Raw genomic sequence first — 26,483 nt, 5'->3', positions numbered from 1 at the left:
CATGGAATAGCTCACATGGAATACAAACCACCCTTCGGCATGATACCACAAACAAGCAGACAATTTGCTGCTCTTTTGCGTATCGATTTGGCCTATGGCATCTTCTAGGTTTATGGGTTTTATTTATAACCCTCTTTATACAAAGCGGGTTCAGAAAACACAAAACACACATTATAAATTATAAGTAAAACAAACTTACCCCAAATATCAAAAGAAAAGAGAACCAATTGTTGTAAAAAATTTTCCCAGTGACTCCGCATGGCTCCCAAGGGGCCTGCCCCTTTGGCCACACCCTATGCCCTGGCATCTTTTTTTTTAAAGTTCCTGGGACCCATTACAATGAGCCATTTTTATTGATTCATGAATCTCATAAGACATAACTGATAACTGCTGGCTTATTGGCGTTAGTAAAAGAATTTTAAAGTTTTTCCTGATTTAGTCCTTTGGCATTATTCTAGTGTCCATTCCTTCTTTTTCCACAAGGTGATATATTGCCTTAGTCTCCCGAAATGTGGGCTTGATGGAAATTGATTGTTTGTTTTAATAACTTTCTTTGTTGTATTCCATTCTTGTATTCTGTATAAGAATCCACCCCACCCTCACATCTAATACTCGCGCCTCCCCCCCAATAGCCACCCCTGTCTCTTTGGGCTCCTTTTACTAAGCTGCAATAGCAGTTTGAGCGCACGCGATAGACGCTAACGCCAGCATTGAGCTGGCGTTAGTTTTTCCGTGTAGCGTGGGGATTTGTGCAGGCAAATATTCTGCGCACGATAAAAACGCTTTCGCAGCTTAGTAAAAGGAGCCCTTTGTATCACTTATACGTTCAAGTTGTAACACTACATCGTCTTCTCTCTTAGCCCCCATATTTCATCTGACAAAACAGACGATGTTTCAACAAACGTTTCAATGAAGTGGGATTCCCTCGCTGACGTATGTAGCCACTCTGCTGGACCCGCACATGAAAATGTTGCCGCCCTTTTTTCCAGAAAGTTTTAGTCTGCAGAGGGGGGTTAGACAAGGTTGTCCTTTGTCTCCTTTACTTTTTGATATTGTATTAGAACCCTTGTTATTATCTATTCAGCAAGTGAAGGAGATACAGGGTATTCCTTATTCAGATCGGGAATATAAAGTTTCTGCTTATGCAGATGATATATTGCTTCATTTGAGAAATCTAGAAACAACCATTCCAAGCTTACTAGAATTGATAGAAAAATTTGGAAAATTTTCAGGGTACAAGATAAATTGGAGTAAATCGGAAGTTCTTCCATTTAATGTCCATTGTACAAAAGGTTTATTTGAAACATTCCCCTTTCTATGGAAAGAGGACGGAATAAAATATTTAGGCATTTGGATAAAAAACACGAAAGAAACAATGAAAGTTACAGAAGGTAACAGAAATGTGTGAGCAATGGAATCCTTTACATCTTTCTTGGTGGGGGAGAGTCCAAACTATTAAAATGATGATTTTGCCTGTGGTTTGTTATCAAATGGGTGGGTATGTTACCAGTTTTTTTCAGGAGTCCTTTTATAAAAAGTTAAATTTTAGTCTTACAAAATTTATTTGGCTGGGCAAAAAGGCTAGAATTGCTTTAATATCTCTTCAAAAACCGATTACAGAGGGTGAGGTAAATTTTCCCAACTTTTATAGGTACCATCAATCCTATATTATTCGCCAGGGTATGTATTGGATCCTCCCAGAGCCTGTTGATAATATACCAGATTGGATATGGCTGGAATGGCACCTCATGTTTCCTCTGCGATTATGCCATGTACTTAGTATCAAAATGCCTAGATTATATAAAGAAAATAGATTATTTATAGACATGGAAAACAATAAGATATGTGAGTAATTTATCACCTATTCCAATTCACAAATCAAACTATATGGCTGAACTCCAAGATTCAAATTGGCGGATTTAAGGTCATCTGGAAGCATTGGATGATTGCAGGAATACGAGTATTAGAAGATGTTATATCTAATGGTAAACTATTTGATTTTTCACAGTTAAAACACAAATTTGGTCTTGATAAATCACAGAGTTATAAACGGTTGCAACTGAAGCAGGCCATTCAGGCGGGGTTCCCTGAATGGAAAAACCTTAATAATCAATATAGTTTAGAGTTCTTATGCTTTCAGGTGGACTTCCTGGGACACCAGGCTGCGCAGTGGTACAAATTAATATCTGGATTTATGAATAAAAAACCAAAGACTGGTCTTAGAGACTTTTGGAGCATTGAGATTAAGCATCAAATTACTGCATCTCAATGGCCACGAATTTGGTCTTGGAGGATGAGATGCACAATGTCTGCATCTATGAGACAAACATGGTTTTTCCTGTTACATAGAGCATTCTGGACCCCTGTTCGTTTACAAAAATTAGATTGCTCTAAGTCTGATAGATGTTGGCATTGTCATCTTGAATCAGGGACTTTAGACCATTTATTGTTCTATTGTCCGTTTATTATGGATTTTTGGAAATCAATTTGGGGCCAAATTAATAGTTTATTAGAAAATCATGTGGCATCATCGTATGATACAGTATTATTTGGTATGTCTATGAGGGCTAAGAGCCAAATATCTTCCAAAAATAATAAACTCTTACTTATTTTAACAGGAGTCGCCATACAACAAATAACTTGTAATTGAAAAAATTGGAATAGATTAAACTACAGTTTTTGGTGGAATTCAGTGTGTCAAATTTATAAAATGGAAAGAACATTAGCTATTCAGAAAGGAAATTTGAATAACTTTCAAGATGTGTGGGGGCCATTAACAAATTATTGTAGTGAATAGGTATCATTTTCCCTGATATGTACAAATGAAAGAATGGGGTGGGGGAGGGGGGACTTTATTATATGGTATATGCGTTATGAGGTATTGAAGGGAAAGGGATAATTCTATGTAATTTAAAGAATTGTAGAGTTTCAAGTGATGTATTTAAGTCAAAATGGTGTTACTTTTTCATGTAAGTTATAAAAATGAATAAAGAATAAAAAAAAGAAAATGTCGCCATCCTCATGGTTCACCAAGATTCGCTTCAGTTCCTTTATATCGTCAATTATGTGGCACAGGTAGCTCTCTTATATTTTCCTCAGTATAGACCAAAGCAAATAATTCATTTAGCCTCTCCACTACTGCCTTGTCTTTCCTGGCTGCTCTTTTTAATCTAATGATCCCACTGACTCCCTCACAGGCTTTCTGCTGTTCACCTTATGTGCAGGTACTTTCTCTGACCTAGTGGGCTCACAATCTAAAGGGAGGGAGAAGGGGGTGGGGATTGTACCTGAGGCAATAGACGGTTTAGTAACTTGGTCAGGAAGTTACATCAGCTGTCCCAGTGTAAGAAGGAGCTGAAGAGACCATGAGAGGCTGTGGAACAGGTGAGTTTGCCGGCAGTGCTCTGCTTAAATCGCTAGCATCCTCAACAGGCTATAAAAGGTAAGAGGGAGGGAAGGAGACCAACCAACCTGACCCTGGGTGGGGGTGGGGTGGTGGAGGAGGAGGGAGGGAGGGAGGAAGGAGAGAGAAACAGAGACCTGACCCGGGGGGGGGGGAGAGGGGGAGGAAAGCAAGAAGTAGAGAGACATATCCAACCACCAAAGGAGGGAGACAGACCCAACTATGGAGTGAGAGAAAGAGAGAAAAAGACCTAACCATGGAGGGAGGAAGGAGAGAGACACAGAGAGAGAGAGGGAGGCTGAAGTATGGAGGCAGGAAGGTCCAACCATGGAGGTAGGGAGACCCAAATATGGAGAGAGGGAGGGAGGGAGGTGAGAAAGTAGAGAGACCCAACCACGGCGAGGGTAGAATCACAGGAAAATTTGCTGGGAGAAACAGGTGCAGATGGGGGAGATAGGGTGGTTAAAGCTCCAGCTTCAGTACCCTGAGGTTTTGGGTTCAAACCCACGCTGCTCCTTGTGACCCTGGGCAAGTCACTTAATCCCCCCATTGCCCCAGGTACATTAGATAGATTGTGACCCTGCTGGGACAGACAAGGAAAAATGCTTGAGTACCTGAATAAATTCATGTAAACCGTTCTGGTCTCCCTGGGGAGAACGGTATAGAAAACTGAATAAATAAATAAATAAAAATATATGAGAGGGCTAGATTCTGGAACTAGGGATGGAAAAAATGGGAAATAGTGAGAGGAGGGAGAGGGGAAGAGAGGGCACCCACGGAAAGGAAAGGGAGGGAGATAATGGTGCTCATGAGTGGCAGGGAAGGGAAGAGATGAGATGGAAACTGGACAGATTTGAAAAGGACGAAGACATGTTGATCATGAAATAGAGGATAGAGGACAGAAAGTAAAGCGGAAAAAAAAAAGAAAGAATAACTAGAGAAAGCACAGGGAAGCAGAACCAGAGATCTAATCTGATCTTCTATTTGTGCATCGCTCATACCTATACAGGCTCAAGGCGACTTTATAGAGAAGAGAGAGGGAAGAGGATGGAGAGGGAGGGGAGGGGAGAGATAAGAGGGGGGAGAGGAGGTATGAGGGGAAGCAGGAGATTTTACAAAGCTGCACTAGGGCCTTAACGCGCTAGCCGCTCCCGCTTCCTTTTGAGCAGGCGGTAGATTTCCAGGTAGCGCGCGCTAATCCAGTGTGTGTGATAAATCTGCTATCGTGGCTTTGTAAAAGGAGCCCTAAGTATCGAACAGATGGGAATGAGATGATTAGAAAGATAAAATCACTGGACAATACAGGTAAGATGATTCTACTGTTTAGTTTAGGAAGGAGGGTAATGGGATTTGATATTCCGCCTTTCTAGGGGACAACTGAATTGAAATGTCTCCGTTTTGGGAATTTATATCTGCTAGGTATATGTTGCACTATACAGGAGGAGATTTGATTAATCATGCGATTAAAAATTTTAATCAATGTACAGACCTAGTAACTTGTTTAACAACTGTCTCCATTCCTTTTCTTATCGTGTGTCCGGATGACGGGACATTCCAAAAATGTCGTTGCCATCATGGATAAACAGTCTGTATGGACTAATAAAGAGCCAGGAACACAAAATATTTGAATTTACAGACTTATGACTTATTTCAATTATGTTTACAATAGCCGTAAATGATAACGGTGAATAATACAAAACTTTGCTAAAATAATTATGATTGGAACCAGCGTAACGTAAAATTTATTATGATAGGAAAAGGTTAAATGAATTCTAGTAGCAGGATGAACCCTTGAAGGTGAAGAAGAATCTAGACCAGCCTTTCGTAAGAGCAGTGTTAAAATAATATTACCTAGATTTGAGTGAAAAATACCTAGTGTGAAAAAAAATTTATTTATCAAGACTGTAAACCATGAGATAATAGAGGAAGGTGGATTGGACGTGAAATAGGCAGGAATTGGATTTTCCCTGTCTTTTGTTTTCCAAGTTTAATCATTTCTCTTTATATCGTCCATCACATGTATCAAGACGGTTTACAATAGTTAAATATAATAAAAGTTAAAAAAAAACCAAATTATAATCTAAAAATTATGAGGGAAAGAGGACAGACTTGACATGCAGGAAGATAGGGAAGGTGGAAGAAGGGAATAAAGCGTGACCCACCCAGCCAAAAGCAGCCTTGACCTACCTCATCAGCAAATAGAAGGAGACCTTCTTCAGCAGCAAACCTGATCACATCTTCAATGCATTTCCTACTTTGGACCTGACCTATGAAATGAAACAGGATAGTGAATGACTACAACGATTTACGTACAGCCATGCTTTTAGACACTGTTACTTATTAAATGTTAGTCAAATGCTTGGAGAAGAGTTGGCTTATGGGTGATATGACAGAGGTCTGTAAAATACTGAGTGGAGTGGAAAGGGTAGATGTGAAACACTTATTCACTCTTTCCAAAAATACAAAGACTAGGGAGCATTCAATAAAGCTACTAAGTAGTAGATTTAAAACAAAACGGAGATAATTTTTCTTCATTCAGCATGTAATTAAACTCTTGAATTTGTTGCTAGATGGTGAAATCAGTTAGCATAACAGGCTTTAAAAAAGGCTTGGATAATTTCCTAAAACAGAAGTCCATAGGCCATTATTGAGATGGTTTGGGGAAATCCACTGCTTATTCTTAGGATAAGCAGCATAAAATCAGTTTTACTACTTGGGATCTAGTTAGGTACTTGGAACCTGGGTTGGCCACTGTTGGAAACAGGATACTGGGCTTGATGGACCTATGGTCTGTCCCAGTATGGCAACTTTTATGTTCTTATGTGAGCCAAGTATGAGACAGTCCAGCCATTGTGACATCACTGCTGAGGTTGGCTCTTAGGCATTGGTGTAATGAGGCATTATGACATCACAATCTCAGCTCTGGAATATTGCTACTCTGGGTTTCTCTCTGATACTTGGGATCTGGGTTTCCCACTGTTGGAAACAGGATTCTGGACTTGATGGAACTTCCCCAGAGGGAACCATAAGTGCAACAAGAGCTATCAACAGAGACCTATTATTCGAGAACTGGTCCACAGAAGCAGATGAATGGAGTCCAACTTGTGTGCTCACTTTTGGTGGAGGGGTGGGGGAGATAGCACGGATCCTACGAGAGCACTGGTCCATTGTTCAATTGTCCAAGTGTGGCAATTCTTATGTTCTTATGTGAGTCAAGTCTAGGGCAATTGAGCCATTGTGACATCACTGCTGAGGTTGGCTTTTAGGCATTGGTGGAATGAGGCTTTATGACATCACAATCTCCGCTCCGGAATGTTGTTACTCTTTGGGTTTCTCTCTGATACTTGGGACCTGGGTTGGCCACTGTTGGAAACAGGAGACTGGACTTGATGGACTATGTGGCAACTCTTATGTTCTTATGTGAGGCAAGTATAGGACAATCCAGCCATTGTGACATCACTGCTGAGGTTGGCTCTTAGGCATTGGTGGAATGAGGCTTTATGACATCACAATCTCAGCTCTGGAATGTTGCTACTCTGGGTTTCTCTCTGATACTTGGGACCTGGGTTGGCCACTGTTGGAAACAGGAGACTGGACTTGGTGGACCTTCGGTCTGTCCCAGTATGACAATTCTTATATTATGTTCTTAAAGGGTTACTGAATATTATTAAACCAACACCCAATACTGTAACCTACTATTATAGAAATACATTTGACAAAAAGAGGAACATGCATATTGTGGATATATGTGGAAAAAGGAGCCATCAGAACTTAAGACTAGTCATATGAAATATAAACAGTTGCTAGAATTGTTCAACAGTTGTGTTGATAGTCCAGTTTGAATATATGTTTGGCTAGGTTACCATATTTTAAGAGCAAAAAACCTGGGCACATGGCCCCGCCCTGTCCCACCCCACCCCCGCCTTGTTCTGCATCCAGCCCCGCCCAGTTCCACCCCCAGCCGCGTCCCCACAAAGCCCTCTCTTCTTCCCCAACGAGCTCCGGTCGCGTCTGGAGGGCTCGAGCATGATATCATCCAGACGCGGCCGGAGCTCATCAGGGCTTTCCAAAACCCAGAAAAACTGCTGGGTTTTGGGAAGTCGGTCTGGGACCCTGGACAGTCCTCTAAAAAGAGGACATATCTGGGTTTTCCCAGATGTCTGGTAACCCTATGTTCGGCTCTGTACTTCATTCTTTTGTTGCTCCCGTGCTGCAGTGGATAAATGGATGGATTATGCCACCAACTTATGATAGGCGTTTTATCAAATTTTAAGAAAACTTGGAACCTTACACTGTTTGAGAATTTGGGGTTGGTGTTTATAATAATAATAATAATAATAGCTTTATTTATATCCCATCATACCTTATCAGTTCAAGACGGTGTACAACAAGAGGTGCTGTAAGGACAGCGAGGTAACATCAGTTAGATTTGGAGATGGGTAGATGGACAGGTATGAGACAGGGCAAAATTGGGGGGGGGGGGACATGTGCAACGAGGTAGGTTTAGAACTGAATTGAAGGGTCAGGTAAATTTGTCGAATAGATGGGTTTTTAATGATTTTCTGAATGAATAGTAAGTTAGTGAGTTCAGGATTAGGTCACTTAAAGTGTTGTTCCAGATCCCTGCTTGAAAGGAGAGTGTCCTGTTGAGCAATCTTTTGAATTTGCATCCTTCGGGAGAGAGAAATGTGAACAGAACTGTTCTGCGAGACAAGCGGAGTTTGTCCTGTAGGGTGAGGTGTCATTGGAGGTAAGTGGGTGCGGTGCCGAAGAGAGTCTTGAAGCAGAGGCAACCGAATTTGAAGATTATTCTGGCTTCGATGGGTAGCCAGTGAAGTTTCTTGCAGTATGGGGTGATGTGGTCAGATTTTTTCAAGCTGTGTTCTGGATAAGTCTCAGTTTTTTAATGGTTTTTTTTGTGAGCTCCTAGGTAGATTATGTTGCAGTAGTCCAGCGAGCTTAGGAACAGAGACTAGAGCTGGGGTCTCAAAGTCCCTCCTTGAGGGCCGCAATCCAGTCGGGTTTTCAGGATTTCCCCCACTGAATCTGCATTGAAAGCAGTGCATGCAAATAGATCTCATGCATATTCATTGGGGAAATCCTGAAAACCCGACTGGAATACGGCTCTCGCGGACCGGAGTTCCCTACCCTTGATATAAACCAGGGGTCTCAAAGTCCCTCCTTGAGGGCCGCAATCCAGTCGGGTTTTCAGGATTTCCCCCACTGAATCTGCATTGAAAGCAGTGCATGCAAATAGATCTCATGCATATTCATTGGGGAAATCCTGAAAACCCGACTGGAATACGGCTCTCGCGGACCGGAGTTCCCTACCCTTGATATAAACCAGGGGTCTCAAAGTCCCTCCTTGAGGGCCGCAATCCAGTCGGGTTTTCAGGATTTCCCCCACTGAATCTGCATGAGATCTATGTGCATGCACTGCTTTCAATGCATATTCATTGGAGAAATCCTGAAAACCCGACTGGATTGTGGCCCTCAAGGAGGGACTTTGAGATCCCTGGACTAGAGCAATAGTAAGTGGAAACATTTTTTAATTAGAATGTTGGTGTGGGCATTGAGTGTCAGTTGCTGACCTAGGGTGACTCTTAGGATTTTTATGGTAGGGTTAGTTTGGAGGTTTCTTCCATTTAGGTTGATAGACGATTCAGGTGTCTTGTTGGTTGGGGAGGCCATAAATATTTTGGGTTTTTCCAGCCTACTCCAATGTAGTAATTCATATGTTCTCCTGGGCCTGCTCATAAACAGATTTTTTGCATATATTATATACTGGTTGACACCCTTATGTCTCCTCTACCTTTGCATAAGCTTGTGGACCAATGGAATTCTGATTTATTTGCTGCACTTGACCTAGAAACATAGAACCATGATGGCAGATAAATGCCAAATGGCCCATCCAGTCTGCCCATGTGCAGCAGCTTCTATCTTCTCCTCTCCCTATTGGCTAAGGCACTTAACATTTGTAGCTCCTCTTCCTATTGGCTAAGGCTCTTTACACCTGCATTGTGAGGTCATAGAGCTTTATGGTTATAGAAACATAGAAACATGATGGCAAATAAAGGCCAAACGCCCATCAAGTCTGCCCATCCGCAGTAACCATTATCTCCCCCTCTTCCTATTGGCTAAGACTCTTAACATTTGCATCTCCTCTTCCTATTGGCTAAGGCTCCTTACACCTGCATTGTGAGGTCAGAGAGCTTTATGGTTATAGAAACATAGAAACATGATGGCAGATAAAGGCCAAATGGCCCATCCAGAGCATCCACTATCTCCTCCTCTCCCTATTGGCTAAGGCTCTTAACATTTGAATCTTCTCTTCCTATTGGCTAAGACTCTTTACACTTGCATTGTGAGGTCATAGAGCTTTATGGTTATAGAAACATGATGGCAAATAAAGGCCAAATGGCCCATCAAGTCTGCCATCCACCATCTCCTCCTCTCCTTAAGAGATCCCACATGCCTGTCCCACACTTTCTTGAATTCAAACAGTCTTTGTCTCCACCACCTCTACTGGGAGCCTATTCAATGCATTTACCACTCTTTCTGTAAAAAAGATCTCCTTACATTACTCACAAGCCTATCATCTTTTAACATCATCCTATGCCATCTATGACCTTACAATGCAGGTATAAAGAGCCTTAGTCAATACGGAGAGGAGGAGATAGTGGATGCTGCGGATGGACAAATTGGATGGGCCGTTTTCACCTTTACCTGCCATCATGTTTCTATGCTTCTGTGGAGAGACCAGACAAGAATCCTGGAGATCCAGAGAGTGTGAAAGACTTTAAGAAGATGTATAGAAACCTTGTATCAGGAGGAGATGAAAGCGAGGTTGGCTAAAGCTGATTTACCCGTTGGATTGCTGGGGTTGATGATGCAGAGAATCTTAGGGTTGCAGTGCTTTCTGCCCTCCTGCAGGGCTTGCCGTAACTCTTGTAGATTCAGGGCCCAGTCATTCCCTTCATCAAGCTGGTAGGGTACCTTGATGGCATCAGCCAGCACGAGAGCATTTGTGTACACTGGACAATGGGGAACTGGGACCAGCACTCCAGTTTTCAGAGGTTCCTTTGTGGTCACCAAATCCATGACATTCTACACAAGACAGTTGAAGAAGAGAAAATGTGCATTAGGATTAACATGGGGACACCTTATATAGGGTCAATCAAAAGACACAAAAGAGATGTTCAGAGGTTCTGTGAGTCCTCAAAGCACTGAGGCCTTAGTTGTAGAAACATTTCCACAAGTAAATAGTGGCATTTACACACTCTGTATCACATATATGTAAATTAGACTTTTTTTTTTTTTTTTTTTTTTAAAAGGCTTTTACAAATGGAGATCCCACAAGGGTTTGGGTGAGGATTGGGGCGGGACTAAAATACTCATGTAAAGGGAAAAATGCCCATGTTGGGTTTTACCAAAACAAAAAGACTTGTGGAAAGTTGATGTCCACGATGAAGGCTTTATTAAAACAAATTAATAATCCACATAAAAATGTCTAGGGCCTGATACACAGGAAACATATGGACCCAACATGGTCCGTGTTTCGACACTTGTCTTCTTCATTCATTCCTGCTTTCGAGTATATCTCATCAGTGCAGAGGTCTTTCATTTGCTTTTAGTACTTAATCCACAAGCCTGCTCAAAGGACCTACAGGGACCCCTGAAGAAGACAATAATATCGAAACACGGACCATGTTGGGTCCATATGTTTCCAGTGTATAAGGCCCTAGACATTTTTATGTGGATTATTAATTTGTTTTAATAAAACCTTAATCATGGACATCAACTTTCCACAAGTCTCTTTGCTTCGGTTGGTTTTCCTTTAGTGGAGGAATCAGGGTCAACTCTCTTGTTGGGTTTTCCAACAGCTGAAAGGCACATGTAGGTTTTTTAAAGTGTTCATCATGGCCAGGGTGCTACACGAGGGATTGAGGGACACATTCTGCTTAAGCTCATGCCATTTATTTTGTCCTTCAAAATGGATCCAAAGTAAAAACTGTGTCCTTGCTATGTTGCTGGTGCAATTCCATGTGCGGTTTGTACAATGGGCAGTTATATCGCCACGTCTAAGTGTTCAGGTGTCGACAATTCCACAAGGATCTGCCAGGTTCACGTCGTCCATTTTTTCAACGGATAAGTCCATACGTTGGCTGTTCCCGCTGCACATTTTAGTAAATACATAGAACTCCTACAGCTATTTCTGTGGCAGCTGAGCCTTTTCTAAAGCACCATTAGAAGTGGTCAGTTCCCATCTCTACACTGTATACAGAACGGGGCTCTGAAAGTGCTGATGATACGATGGAAAGCCACAGTGGGGCCGATGGGCAAAACTACCTGGAGCAGAAGGGTACAGTTATAATAATAATAATAATTTTATTTCTTATATACCGCTATACCCTAAGTTCTAAGTGGTTTACAGTGAAAGTCGTGTCTGGAGAGAGTGCAGTGTTAACAGTAGGATACAGGATAATACAAAATGAGTAGGTACTGGGGTGTTTACAGTGGTACAAGATGTTAACAAGAGAACAGTTACAGGATGTTTACGATATGATACAGGATACTACAAAGAGAGCCAGTAAGGTACAAGATAGAAACAAGGGAACAGTTATCGTATGTTTACAATAAGGTACAGGACCCGATACAATACAATACAATATGATACAATATGAACAGTTACAAGAGATCAATGCTGTTTACAGTTCGATATCTACAATGTGCGTGAGAGAGGTACAGCATAAGCATTGGGGGAAGGGAAAGGGGAGGGAGGACTTTCGGGGAGGATTATAACTGGTGGGGGGGGGGAGATTGGGTGGAGTTGAAGAGACGGGTCTTCAGAGATTTTCTGAAGTCAGCGTATGATGTGGCTTCGAGTATTGGTTTTGCTAGCCATGTGTTCAGTTGGGCTGCCTGGAAAGAAAGCATTCTGTTTGGGTACTTCTTGTAGTGACATGATTTCAGGGATGGGTAAGTAAAGAGGTTTGTTCTGCGGGAGGTCTTTTTTGGGCAGTAGGTGAGGAATTGGGAAGCTAGGTAAGTTGGTAGCATCCCAAAGATCGCTTTAAAGCTGATGCAGGCAAACTTGAAAAGTATTCTGGATTCAACTGGTAACCAGTGGAGTGTTTGGAGATATGGAGAGATGTGTTCCCATTTCTTGAGTCCGAAGATGAGACGGACGGCAGTGTTTTGGATTAATCTTAGTTTGTGGAGGGACTTTTTGTATGCTCCCAAAAATATGATGTTGCAAGAGAGGTGCAAGATGCAGAGAGAGGTCGAGTGCATTAAACATCATGGCACAAGATCTTAAAATGAATGAAAGTGAAACTATTAGTGGTTCTACCACAATGCGGAGAATTTTATTTTTTATTTATTTATTTATAAATTTGAAATTATTTATCAAGCATAGAAAACTTGTACAGAAAGAAATTGAACTTAGATCATACTCAAAAAGAGAAAAAACAAATGGCTACAAGCCAACAAATATAAAGCAATTAACATTAAGGTTCAATTTTACTCAAGTCCACTTTGACCCAAGATTTACTATCGGCGAGAAGTAAAAAAAATTCCTAAAAGAAACAAGAGCTTGAGACTGAAGCAAAATATAATACATAGTTCTTCTAACGAGCTTAAGATTTTTCTTTACCCAGTCGGGTGAGTGACAAGAAGGAAGTTAATTGACATGGTTCAAAGAAGACATACTTATTTGTTTGATGACGCAAATAAAAAGTAGACCCCCAAAGCAATGCGGAGAATTTTACATGAGAAATTTACCACCAGGATTGGGGAGGAATTGAAGGATTAGTTGAGATGAAATAATGCCCTGGCATAAAAAAATGAATTCCTGATAGTCTGGTGACTCTCCTCCCTCCCTCATGACCCCCCACCCCTACCCTTCCCCAACATAAACAAATAAATCTCTGGTAGTCTTGAAAAATTTAAATTAAAAAACCCCAACAACTTTCTAGTAGTCTCCCCCCCCCCCGCCCAACCTGCCTCCCTCCCCAACACACAAAAAAAATCTCTGACAGCCCTCCTTCTCTGACATAAAAAGATAAATCTCTGATTAGTCTGGCAATGCTCCTCCCTCCCCCCAGACCTCCCTGACACTTAACCCCCCCACCCAACATTTCTATGGTAGTCTAGCAGCCCCCTCCCCTTTCTTCCCCTGTCTGGATTCCCCTCCCTTCCCCAATATACATCCTTGGTAGTCCCTCCTTCTCCTGATCTGAGCCCCCTCCAATAACAAATCCATAATCATCTTGTTATCCCCTTCCCTCCCTGAACTCTATGGACTCTTCCCAGCCACCTCCAAAAGACCACCGGGGCTATGGGGTTGAGGATTGTAAGCTCTATTGGTCAGGGATTGTCTCTTACATGGCTAATGTCATATACAAAGCTGTATGTGTCCGGCAGCGCTATAGAAATGATTAGTAGTAGCAGAGGAGGAGCGTCGGAGCATTTAGCTCGCCACCCCGCTTTAGAAACGTCTGCCGTAGCTTTGTCAAAGGAGCCCAAAGTAATTTCAGGACTATTCTGCAAATATTTGCTTCCTGTTTGTGCCACAATGGCTATAATTAGTCAAGTGTTCCTAGGTGGTGTAATTTGATTTCATATTTGATATCCAGACGTCCGGATTTCCCTGGACGACATGTCTGGGGATCTTGATGGCTTTTCAAAACCCGGCACTTTGTCTGGGTTTTGAAAAGCCTCCTCAAATCACAGGCAGCGTGGGGGGGGGAGAGGAGAGGGACTAGGGCAGGACTGGGGGTAGGATTAGGGAATTACAGTGCGGGGATGGGCAGAAGTGGGTGTGCCTAGGGGGGGGGTCCGGATTTTCCCATTGGAAAATCTGACAACCCCTATATCTGTTGCTGAACTTAATAAAAAAAGATTTAAACTTAAAGGCCTGCAGTCTATAAATGGCACTGTAAGTTAAGCGTTGGAAGGCAGCCTACCGCTGCTTAATTAATTGCTTTAAATTGGTTTCAATTGGCGCGGTAATAACCAAATAAAAAGTCATTCACAAAATTAGGCTTTGGGAGGCGCTGTAATCGCATCTAAGGTCAAAGGAGGTGTGGTTAGGGGTGGAGGTGACCTTAGGCGCTTTCAAACCCTGGCCTGTATTACCAGTGCCTAAGTTTATCAGCAGCTGCAGTTCTGTTCACGGCGCCTTTGTGTGACTGACACACGGATGCTGCTGTTTTTTTAAACAGCCGATGTAGGCGCCTTTTACAGAATCCAGGCCAAAAAGTCTCACCGTCAACAAAGACTCCACAAGTTGGTGCCCTAATAATACAAAGACAGACAAGTGTACGACATACGAATTGCCATCTCCGGATCAGACCCTGGGTCCATCAAGTCCAGTGATCCGCACACGCGGAGGCCCCGCCAGGTCTACCCTGGCCTAGTTTGAGTCCCCCATATCACTGTATGCTTCTCAAGGGAGATGTGCGTCTAATTTACCCTTACCCGTATCACTCTATGACAATGCAGAAACAATAATTATAGTACAGTATTCCCCCGATATTCGCGGGGGTTCTGTTCCTGGAACCCCCGCGAATCTTGAAAAACCGCGAATACGGTTTTTCATGGGGGAGGCTGGCGAGGGCAGCAGGAGAGGCAGGAGCTGCTTTGACACGCAGAGGCGGTCGGAGCATACAGCGGGTGATTTCCTTCACTTGCCAGCGCTCCGGCTGCTCTCTCCTGCCTCTCCAGCTGCCCTCTCCTGGTCGACGGTTCGCGGTCTGAAATACCGCGAATGACTGCAAACCGCCGACCACTTTGGGCGAAACGCTTCATGAAAAGGCGGCCAATAATTAGATACTTGGTGTATCTTCCACTGTGCTTATACTCACCATAATACACAGGTTGACTCCATGACACCCGATGATGTTCCTAGGGTTAGAGGGGATCCCGCCGTCTCTTCTCTCGATGAATTTGGCAATCTTTTCTGGCACGGAGTAGTCTATGTAGCGGAGATTATAGCCACCTTAAAAGGAAAAGGGAGCGTTCAGTTTTCTCCTCGTCTGATTTCTGCTGCTCGGAGATTCACAAGCCCCAGGGCTGGCAGATGCAACGCACCGTGGGTTACCGTGCAATAGGGCGGTAGATAAATCTTAAGCCAGTAAACACCGACCACCACCAACTGCATTATACCCCGATGCTGAGCACCTGGAATCCATCTGAGTGTGGCCAAAATCCAGTCCCATACTCACAGAGGTAGCTGGGCAAAGTTAAGACTGGCATGTGATCACCCGAGCTCAGACAACTGGGCAAGCACCAGCGCTGGAAAGAGCCGGTGCCTGCAAAATTCCTGATTCTGAAGCCCAGACCGAATAGCGCCAGATCCTCGCAGCTCTGTCTGGTTACTGTACTGCCGAAATCCACTTCTGACCTTTGCATCGTGATTTAACCAGGAAGGACCAAACAAACGAGACTGTGGAAAATCAACGTCCTCGGACCTTAGGTTGTAGTTTATTTAAATGAAAATGGATAAGAACAAAACCACGATATAAACACTTATTTTTTCGTTCACCTCCCGCTTGACACCATCTAGCTATCGTATTCTCACACTCACATTAATACATACTTGTTGAAATTTACATCCTAGGATCCCTGAGGAAGGGTCCATTCATGATAAATGTGGACAGTGTTTATATTGTGGTTTTATTGTTCTTATCTATTTTCATTTGAATAAACTACAACTGAAGGTCCGAGAACGTTGATTTTTCACAGTCTCGTTTGTTTTTGTCCTGCTTTTCTTTTCCTGTGGAAATTTGGGTCTTCTGGTTTTTGCCTTAACCCTTTCAGGACCATAAGGATCGTAGGCCAATTTTTGTGGTTTTGACGACATTTTTATGGTAAAAAGGGCTTGCAGATGCCAAAATATTGATTTTTTTTGTGAAATATCATTATTTTTTTAAAAAAAATCACACTTCTGGCTTATGGACAGTGTGGCAAGTGAATCTTCTCGTCAATCTGGCAACGACGCTAATGAATGAATGTCGGAACCAGTTTGTTTACATAAAGGCAGTATCATATGGAATCCGTACATATCAAATTTAGAACTGTAGACTATCCCAATCAAAATTTATAGGATTTTAGAGTTATGGGACAAATAGGTCCCTTGGTCCTGAAAGGGTTAACCGGGCAGGAACCTGTCTGACATATTTTTCAAATAAGTTCTGGGTTTGTTATTGGAATCCTTGTATAACCTGAACTGTTTTTAAGGAGTGATTAAACTGCGCATTTGGGTTGGGGTTTCGAGCGTTCTGAGGCTTTCTCCTCCTTTTCTGTTTACTAAATGATTGGAGCATGAAGTTTCCTTTGTAGTTTGATTGGTTTACCAGAGGGAGATCACGTCGGACAAACACGATCCATTTCTTTCATTCAGTGGCATGAAAATGAGAAACTCGTCTATACAAAGACACACATGGTGTCAGGTCAAAAGTGCGCCGGGACAAAGGCGCGCGCAGACAATTGAGCGCAGCGTGGAGGCGCGCGCCGAAGAAAATTACTGTTTTTAGGGGCTCCGAAGGGGGGGGGCGTGGGGGGAACCCCCCCACTTTACTTAATACAGATCGTGCCGCGTTGTAGGGGCGTTGTGGGGGGCTTGGGGGGTTGTAACCCCCCACATTTTACTGAAAACTTCACTTTTTCCCTGTTTTTAGGGAAAAAGTTAAGTTTCCAGTAAAATGTGGGGGGTTACAACCCCCCAAACCCCCCACAACGCCGCCGCGATCTGTATCAAGTAAAGTGGGGGGGCTCCCCAACAAAAACCCCCATTGAAGCCCCTAAAAACAGTAATTTTCTTCGGCGTGCGCCTCCGTCTTGCACTCAGTTGTCGGCGCACGCCTTTGTCTTCCGCGATTATGTCTATGAACCGACACACACACACATGCCTCACACAGCTCCTGTCACTCTGAAATAGAGGTCACTGCGTCTTTTCACACCCAGCCTCCAAACAGAGGCTCATAAGATTGCAAAAGGAGGCAGAGGGAAAGTGCTGCTTTGTCAGACTGTAAGGGAGAAGAAGCTTTAACATTTACACGGTCAATCTGTACATACATGACTAGGAAACCATCATGCATGTGCACAATCACATATTAGGGTTATCAGATGTCCTCTTTTTAGAGGACTGTCCGGGTTCCTAGATGGACTTTTCAAAACCCGGCAGCTTGTACAGGTTTTGGAAAGCCCTGAGTTCCCGCCGCCTCTGGAGGGCTTCCAACAAGCATGCACAGATGAGGTCACATGCATCAGCGCATGCTGGAAGCCCTCCAAATGTGACCTGAAGATCAAGAGAAAAAAGAGACATGCTTTTTGGGGGTGGGGTTGGAGGCGGAGTGGGGCATGGCCATGCATCCAGGTTTTCCCTAGGCAGGCCAGGTCATAGGCCAGGCCGTCTGAGCAGTAGTTCTAATTCTAGGGTTGGGAACCACTGCTATAACTAGAGCTCAAAATCAGGTGCTGTATGTAGACTATTTTATAGTACCAAATTTGTAGGTGGCACATATGGAATCTCGTCCTTTAAGGCCTGACTGTTGTAGCGACTGGTAATTTTGGTGCCCTCCTCCAGATATCATTAGGGACTCCTACGAGTCTACTGCTGGAACAAGGTAGGACTTGTGATGGTGTCTACAATGAGGTTTAATCTTTAGCATCTGTGAAAGCCTGAGAAGCAAGTTCATTAAGAAGGAGATGAAACGGGGGGGGGGCGCAGGGAAGATGAAGGATTCGAGAAGTCACCGATGCTGAAGCCGTCGACTCCCTGCAGGATGCCCTGAGCTCTCTGCTTGACGTCCTCAGGCATGCTGGCGCTCTTCAGAAGCTCTGGGTAAGCACAGATGGCAGCAACCTGGAAATGTACAAAATAGCTCATGAAAACACGGGAGTATTCAGACGGCATCAACGTTGCACCAAGGCCTCATCCCCCAAGCCTCCCTCCACCCCCACATACAAAGGCCCTTCCCCTTAAGATAACATGTTTTCACATAGTTTTGGCCAGATGAACTTCTCATATACTTCCATTAAGCAACATCTCATTATAATAAACGGATTCGCTAGTGTCCCACAAACATGTGAATATGCAAAACGAAGCCTGAGAACAGTTATTGCCATTCTTATCGCCTCCCAAGTTTGAGTTCACACAGATAGATGACAACAGATAAAGACTGAAATATTCAACCCCCCCAAAAAAAGGTTTTCCTGCCCCAAACAGCTGAGTGGCAGAAGGCTGCTTCTGGATCAATTTTTCACTCCGTCAAAAATTACAAAGACTAGGGGACACTCGATGAAGTGACAGGGAAATACAGTAAAACCTTGGTTTGTGAGCATAATTCGTTCCAGAAGCATGCTTGTAAATCCAAAGCACTCGTATATCAAAGGGAATTTCCCCATAGGAAATAATGGAAACTCAGACGATTCGTTCCACAACCCAAAAACTTTAATACAAAATACTATACGTACTTGTATTGTAAGACCTCGCTCGTTTAGAACAGTCACTACACTCCCGCAGTGTCAGAAAGACTGTATGTACTTGTATTGCAAGACATTGCTTGTATATCAAGTTAAAATTTAATAAAATGTTTTGCTTGTCTTGCAAAACACCTGCACACCAAGTTACTTGCAATCCAAGGTTTTACTGTACTTTTAAAACCAATGGGAGGAAATATTTTTCATTCAGAGAATAGTTAAGCTCTGGAACGCGATGCCAAGGAGTGGCAAGAGTGGTTAACGTAGTTGGTTTTGAGAAAGGTTTGGACAATTTCCTGGAGGAAAAGTCCACACGGTCTGCCTAGTTAGTAAGATGATTAGGGTTGTAACTTTCACTAAGTACAGGTTACTATCCCCTCCCCCTGCCTTCATTTAGAATTACAATTACTGCTGGGAGCAGATTACCCTCCTGCCCCGTCTTCTTAGAAACCTAATGAAGTCGTTCCACCAGAGATACCAACGAGTCACACTGGGGTTGAAGGTTCTCTCACTTTCATACTCTGAGGTCCTTCCTTTACTCATTAGGTTTCTCAGCTCTCCATTTCTTATTTTATTTTTAACTAGCTGATGCCCCGGCGTTGCACGGGTATTTAATTATAGCAATAACACTGTAAATGGATTCAAATAAAGATACTTTATAGTGGTGAATGAAATTATTTTTTTACAGCTTTATAAAAAGTACAATATTCAAATTATAATGTGAAATATTTGACAAAATGAATACAATACAACTAACACAAAACTTGATTATAAACAACATTTTTAGTTTCACCTCCAGGAGCAAGAACATATAAATTCTTGGGTGAAGAGACCCCCAGAACATATCACCCCAGTTAGTGAGGGATCTGCATACCAAGTTTCGTTCAAATCGGTCAAGCCGTTTTAGATTTACTGTGAGAATGGCAGCTGTTTACATTTTTTCCATTGACATGAATGGGTGAAATCTGATGTTCTGTTTGTAGCTCCGCCCACGTGTGCAGGTGGGCCGCGAGACCCCCAGAACATATCACCCCAGGTAGTGAGGGATCTGCATAGCAAGTTTCGTTCAAATCGGTCAAGCCGTTTTTGAATTACAGTGAGAATGGCAGCTTTTTACATTTTTTCCATTGACATGAATGGGTGAAATCTGATTTTCTGTTTGTAGCTCCGCCCACGTGTGCAGGTGGGCCGCGAGACCCCCAGAACATATCACCCCAGGTAGTGAGGGATCTGCATACCAAGTTTCGTTCAAATCGGTCAAGCCGTTTTTGCATGATCGCGGCACATACACACATACACACATACATACACACATACATACTTCCGATTTTATATATATAGATGTATCGGCTAAATTTTCCTTTCTTGATGTTCCTGGAGATCCCACCTTTATTTCCATTTGCAGGAAAAGAGCCAAGAAGAAACCCTCAGGGTGGGAAACCATGCTCTACCTTGCCCAACGTTCTGTAATCAGCACCTCTAGACAGCCGAGCTGGCTGTAGCGATGGGGGCATGGACCCCCCTTCACTTCCGCCAAATGGACCTGGACATCTCCAGCTTGGCTTACTGCCCACATGGCTGCTTCAGTACCCATTATGCCGGCACACTGCCACAGGCCCCCGGGGTCCTTGCAGTAACAGCCACCTCAGTGCCAAGTCGCACAGCCTCCATAATCGCAGAAAAAGGAGATTCGCCGGCTCAGCCCTTGCTTCCATCCAAGATGCCTCCAGAGCAGAGACACCCAAGATACGCACTACACCTGAAGGTGTGATGCTGCCGTCTCTCCTTTGGCACCAACTATAGTTTCCAACGCTCGACTCTGCCGGCATCAACGCCTGCCCCATCTCCTGTGTTGCCATTGGCTCTGATGCCAGCCAGCATAGCACGGGCACCGTTCCTCATGCGATCTCACTTTGCAGCATACGTACAGGGAGGGCCACAAGCTCCACCCAGCCCGATTAAATTACCTCTCTTTTAGCACAAAGTACCTTGTTTCAATTGCCTCCAGCCCCACCCAATGTGCCAGAACCAAAAGGAGGGTCAGAGGCTTCTCTGAACCAAAGGCTTTTAGGCTTAGCGCATGTTAGCTTCGCCTCATGCAGCCACTTCCAGCCCCACTAAGGCCCCATAACCACCTTCAGCCCTGTTCATGGATCCACTTCCTTTGAGCTGTTCCTCAAACCTTTATTATTTGTTACTATTATCTCTATATTAGACATCTTTTTATATCCTATATCACTATCTTAAGATGTTTCCGATATATTATTGATATGTAACTCACATTTTACTCTATCTCATTTCTGTGTAGGTGATTACCTTATACTGCTACATCAATTGTATGCACCATACTTTAATACCTTCCTCCTTTCTTTCAATGCATTATTGATCAAGGCCAGCAGCGTGCTCGACTTTAAGAATAAATGGGACATCCACGTGGGATCCCTACGAGGGTCGAGTTAAGGAACTAGGTCATTAGCACTCAGACTTAATGGGGTGGGTCAATGGAGTGGGCAGAGTTGATGGGCTGTGGCCCTTTTCTGCCGTCATCTTTCTATGTTTCTATTCATTACCTTTCGTGTCATTTGCTGGTACATGAATGATGCTGCCTCATTGTTGATGCGCTTTATATATGTTAGTGTTCATAGTTATTCTATGTTCCACTTTTGGAACACTCATATTGTTGGCTTTTTTTCATATTGTACTTCATAAAATCAATAAAACTTCTTGAACTAAAAACAAAACAAAACAAAAACCTTTATGCTGCTGGTCCTCGTAGCCCAGTCCTTTGGTAACAACTCATGTCACTGAACGGGGCCCCTTTTTATCCTGACTCCACTTGGCTCCTGGTGCCAAGATAAAGTGTTAAACACCAGGGAGGGTAAATGTATCCTGGGATATGTTGTTGAGGACTGTTTTGTCTCTGAGCTATTTTACCAAGAGTCTTTAGTTAAGGGCCATTTTTTCATGGTGTTCAAGTTTTTATTAAAATTTGATCGAATTTCTAAGCAAATTTACAAATAACATGTAAAGGGAAAAAAATTAAAATGCCAATAACCCTATAAATATTGTAAAAAAAGAAGACAAAACAATTTTAACTAAATGGCGTACTTAAAATTATACAGACTAGATAAGAATAACAAGAAATGATAGGTAGATGGGGAGGAAATGCAATTGAAAATAGGACAGAAGAACATTTAAGGAAAGAACCAAAGGAGGGTAAACACTCTCTCCCTCTCACACTCTGAGTCTCTTCTCTCACTCATTTCTCCTCCCTATCTTATACATCCCTCACTCTCTACAACAGTGTTTCTCAACTCTGCCAGGTTTTCAAGATATCCCCAATGAATATGCATAAACCTGATTTGCATACACTGCCTCCATTATTTGCAAATTGCTTTCATGACTATTTATTGGGGATATCCTGAAAACCTGACTGGAAAGGGGGGACTCCAGGACCGAGTCTAGTCTGGTATATTGCAGGAACCGTCCTAGACTAGGCTTGTTCTAGAACCCTGTATTCATGAACATAGAACCAGCACTCGATTGTCACCTTTAAGCAACAATCATATCTTTCTAATGTCCCACTCCATACCGTGCAGCCCCCCCAGCCCCAGTGAACCTGGGCAGTGGAAGCCCAAATTCAGAGGACTGAAATGTTAATTAGTGATGGTATTTTGTATTTTCCTTAAATAGGATTATGTTTTCTTAAACTGCTCATCCTCATTCACCAGCCTCCAACTTAACTTATTACAGCAAAATCCTTCTCCTCTTCTTCCTTCAACTCGGCTCTTTCTAGCTTTACGGCTGATTCTTTCTTAGTTGGGAAGGAGTCGGCTCTGTAGATGCCAGTGGGTTATGAGCATCCCCAGTACTGAACAAGCTCATGCATTGTGTCTAGGGAGGGGTAACTTGTATTGTGTATGATACCCCAAATCATTCTGATATGATGGCACCTGTGACTGAGGGCTCATGCACTAAACACGGTCACTAAGACCGTGTGGCTCACTGTGGGCTGATTTTTTGGGCTGATTTTCAAACAGCAACTGATATTAGGCGTCGGAGCCAATCAGAGCCTTAGGCTCCTCCCTCTGTATCCCAGGATGCACCGGGAAGGGGAAGGTCCACCATTATGGAGTGGTGGGTCTGCGAGTAGGAGGGACTGAGCATCCTTCCTGCTGTCATCCAGATTTGCGATACAGGGGAGGTTCAGGGTGTGTGTGGGGCATCCAGTGGCAGGAGGGAGTGGGCATCTCTCCTGCCTCTATTTTGGTACCAGGTCATGGGGCCTCATGGGGGAGGCAGTATGGCACAGCATTTCTTTTATGGGCACAACATCTTTGCCCTTAGAAAAAAATGAAAAAAAACTAGGCAGACCTATCAGGTTTTATGAGTTGGTAGTACCGATCCGATTCCAGCATGCAAGGTTAGGCCATCGATTGGACGGATGGTTTTAATATTAATGACCTCATTTGCATGCCAGAATCAGAGAATATATAACCGCATGGAAAACCATGGGGTGAGCCGTTTTGTGCATCAGGTCGGCAAATTCAATTGGTTCCTAAACCAGTCAAACTTGTTTGGCGACGATTGTTAGATGATCGGAGACTATAGTGCATCTTCCCTCAAGATGTTACGACTGACCTAATGCCCTAGCAACTCTCCTGTTACTGACCCCGCCCACGGCAACAGTTCTAAAGCGTCATATGAGCCATGTAATCTTCTTACCTGCTGAATGAATGTGTTTGGCTTCTGCCCCATACTACAGATATCACCTGTGTGGCATTTCATGATCTCTGAGTATGGCCGTCCCTTTCCACCCTGCAAAAGAATAATAATAATAACATACAGCCAATATTTAAAATACAAGATAAACAATTAGTATCTAATACAAGATAATACAGTAAAAAGGATACATCAGGTAAAAATCAATAAAAGTTAAGACGGATTCTGGAACTTGGAGGCTTGGTGGATGGCTGACAGTTGAGCTCCCTCCTCTGAGCATCATCTATTAAACTTTTAAACAATAATTCTTCTATTTAATTATAAAATCCTCTAAAGTGACATCAAACAAGCAAAAGATGCAAGAGACTCCTACCAAATCAACAGGAAAGATTAATAGACTAAAGGAAGATCCACAGATCCCTGGTGCGAGTCCTTTGCCAATGGAAGCACTGGATGTAATAGAGGTTATGGAAGAATTGAGAAACATCAATTTATCATTAATAGAAATGAGGAAGGAAATGAACCTCATGAACAACAAGCTGGATATAGTATATAATAGAATGGACAAGATGGAAAACAGAATAGAAAAGATAGAGCAAATACAACATGACAATAAAGAAGATCATAACATGTTAAAAGAAATGCATAAGAAAATGACAGATCTGGAAAATAGATCTAGAAGACAGAACATAAGAATATTAGGATTAAAGGAAGGAGTTGAGGGGAAAAGTATGATATCCTTCTTGGAAGAAGCTATACCAAAAATCCTACCTTTTAAACTAAAATACCAATGGAAATTGAAAGAGCACATAGGATTTGAGTGAAAAATGCTCAGAATCAAGGAAAGCCAAGACCAGTAATTTTGAGATTATTAAGATTCCAACATGTACTTGATATCTTAAAAGCTGCAAGAGAAACAAAAAATTTGGCATATAAAGACTCCAAACTGCTCTTTGTCCCAGATTTTGCTAAGGAGACTGTTCAAATAAGAAAGCAATTTCTACAACTCAGACAACCTTTAAAGGAACTGGTAGCCAAATATGGATTATTCTATCCAGCAGAAATGAGAATCACATATAAAGGAAAATTGTATCAATTTGATGATCCAGGAAAACTTAAAGAATTTCTGTCATCTCAAGAAACACCTATGAGCTAGAGTTTATTATAGTGTTGGAAAACATGTTATTTACTTTTTTATTTTTCTTGATCTGAAAAAGTTTTGAGAAACAGAAATGAGTTTTTTTACTGGATTTACTTGACAATAAAATGGTTGCTGCAACAGATTTCTAACAGTCATGGAAATATGGAAATAGTCATTATTTAAAACATAAGAAAATTCTACACTTATTTAAGAGAACTACCTGATACATTAATTTATTCAATTATCACCTGATGTCAGAGGAAACGGTCGAGGAGTGGGGGAGGAAAAAGAGAAGAAGCCTTGAAGAATCGTTCTGTTATGGAATTGTAAAGTGTTATGCTTTGGTGGAGCTCAACGAAGGGAAGGAACTGCTGAGAAGAATCTTTGTAAAAGGCTGCGACAATGAGGTTATGGAAAAGAAAGTACAATACAAAGGAATCCAACGAAAACTGCAGTATCACCAGCCAAAGCAAAAACAAAAAACAAACTGCAGACTCCTATGTACGAGATGCAGGCAATGTTTATTATACCAAATATTTTATTTTTTGCAGTTAAAAATACCATCTTATAACAAACCAAGGGACCTGACACAGTCCGTGTTTCGGAAAACACTCCTTCCTCAGAGGTCCATGGTTGCTAAGGTATAAAATAAACTGCAATGAAAGGTATAAAACAATCGCCTGTGTGGTATCCTCTTCCACTTAAAATGTGCGACACAAAACTAGTAAAACAAAAGCTTTCATTGCGGTTTATTTTATACCTTAGCAACCATGCACCTCTGAGGAAGGAGTGTTTTCTGAAACACGGACCGTGTCAGGTCCCTTGGTTTGTTATAAGGTGGTATTTTTAACTGCATAAAATAAAATATTTGGTATAATAAACATTGCCTGCATCTTGTACATAGGAGTCTGCAGTTTGTTTTATGTTTTTGCTATGGAAAAGAAAGTAACATTAAACCTCGATATTATCCAAGAGGCCCCACTTTCGCTACCTACTTCTATCAGAAAGAAGGGTGAAAGGGGGAAATTGAGTGCAAATTTTTATAAGAAAACCGGATTCCCCCACAAAGATTTACTTACGTTCATCCCGGAAAGGCCGCGTTTGAGCACAAACGGAAGTTGGTGTATTGAATGTCGACATCACATCTGGCCCACTTCAATCAGCCATAATATGGGAAAAGTTCTCCTCCCGCTAGCCCAACAGGTCTTTATATGCATACTACGATGCGTGTTGAATCCTGGACGAAGCAATAAGGGCTCCATGCAGCTTAAATGCGATCTGGTCTTCTCCTACATTTATATGCTGTCCGCATGCAGTGGAGGATCATCGAACAGACCGGGGCCATTTGACAGTTTTTTGGTGCATGCATTTGATGCCTGTGCAGATCAATCCAGAAGCCAATGTTGCCCATAATAAATGGCTGATGTTTTTTGGGAGTTCGGTTGGCATTCTGGAACCAGATTATGGTCCCCTGGGATGATATCCTTCTGTGGAGGGAGGAGCTGTGACAATTTTACCAGATTGTTGTAAGGAGGGTGGGCCTGAAAAGCAGCAAACTAGATCGCTGGGTTATGAAGGTAAAGTGTATTAACAGGATGGATAATACAGCTAACTGAAGATCCCGGAACACAGTACACGAGTCCAATATCTGACAGATAGATATCCTAGATGGAGATAAAATCAGAGTAAAAGGAAAGGAAGAAAGCCTCTCAATCTTAGTGTGCAGCAATG

General features: G+C 42.5%; 1 protein-coding gene across 3 annotated transcripts in view; it reads right to left on the bottom strand.

The window, feature by feature from the left end:
• LOC117355295 (alanine aminotransferase 2-like) overlaps nt 1-26,483 on the bottom strand; it is an 88,866-nt gene that overhangs the window by 39,678 nt on the left and 22,705 nt on the right. For all 3 annotated transcript variants that reach the window (XM_033933607.1, XM_033933608.1, XM_033933609.1), the window contains exons 2-6: nt 23,615-23,707; nt 18,164-18,272; nt 15,271-15,404; nt 10,270-10,510; nt 5,591-5,670 (exon numbers count right to left, since the gene is read on the bottom strand). In XM_033933607.1, the coding sequence (XP_033789498.1) occupies nt 5,591-5,670; nt 10,270-10,510; nt 15,271-15,404; nt 18,164-18,272; nt 23,615-23,707 (657 nt within the window). The remainder of the gene's footprint in view (nt 1-5,590; nt 5,671-10,269; nt 10,511-15,270; nt 15,405-18,163; nt 18,273-23,614; nt 23,708-26,483) is intronic.

The sequence above is a fragment of the Geotrypetes seraphini genome, chromosome 2, assembly GCF_902459505.1.
Source record: "Geotrypetes seraphini chromosome 2, aGeoSer1.1, whole genome shotgun sequence".
Taxonomy (NCBI): Eukaryota; Metazoa; Chordata; class Amphibia; order Gymnophiona; family Dermophiidae; genus Geotrypetes; species Geotrypetes seraphini.
The sequence above is the reverse complement of the archived record's forward strand: the minus strand, read 5'-3'. Positions and strand labels throughout refer to the sequence as shown.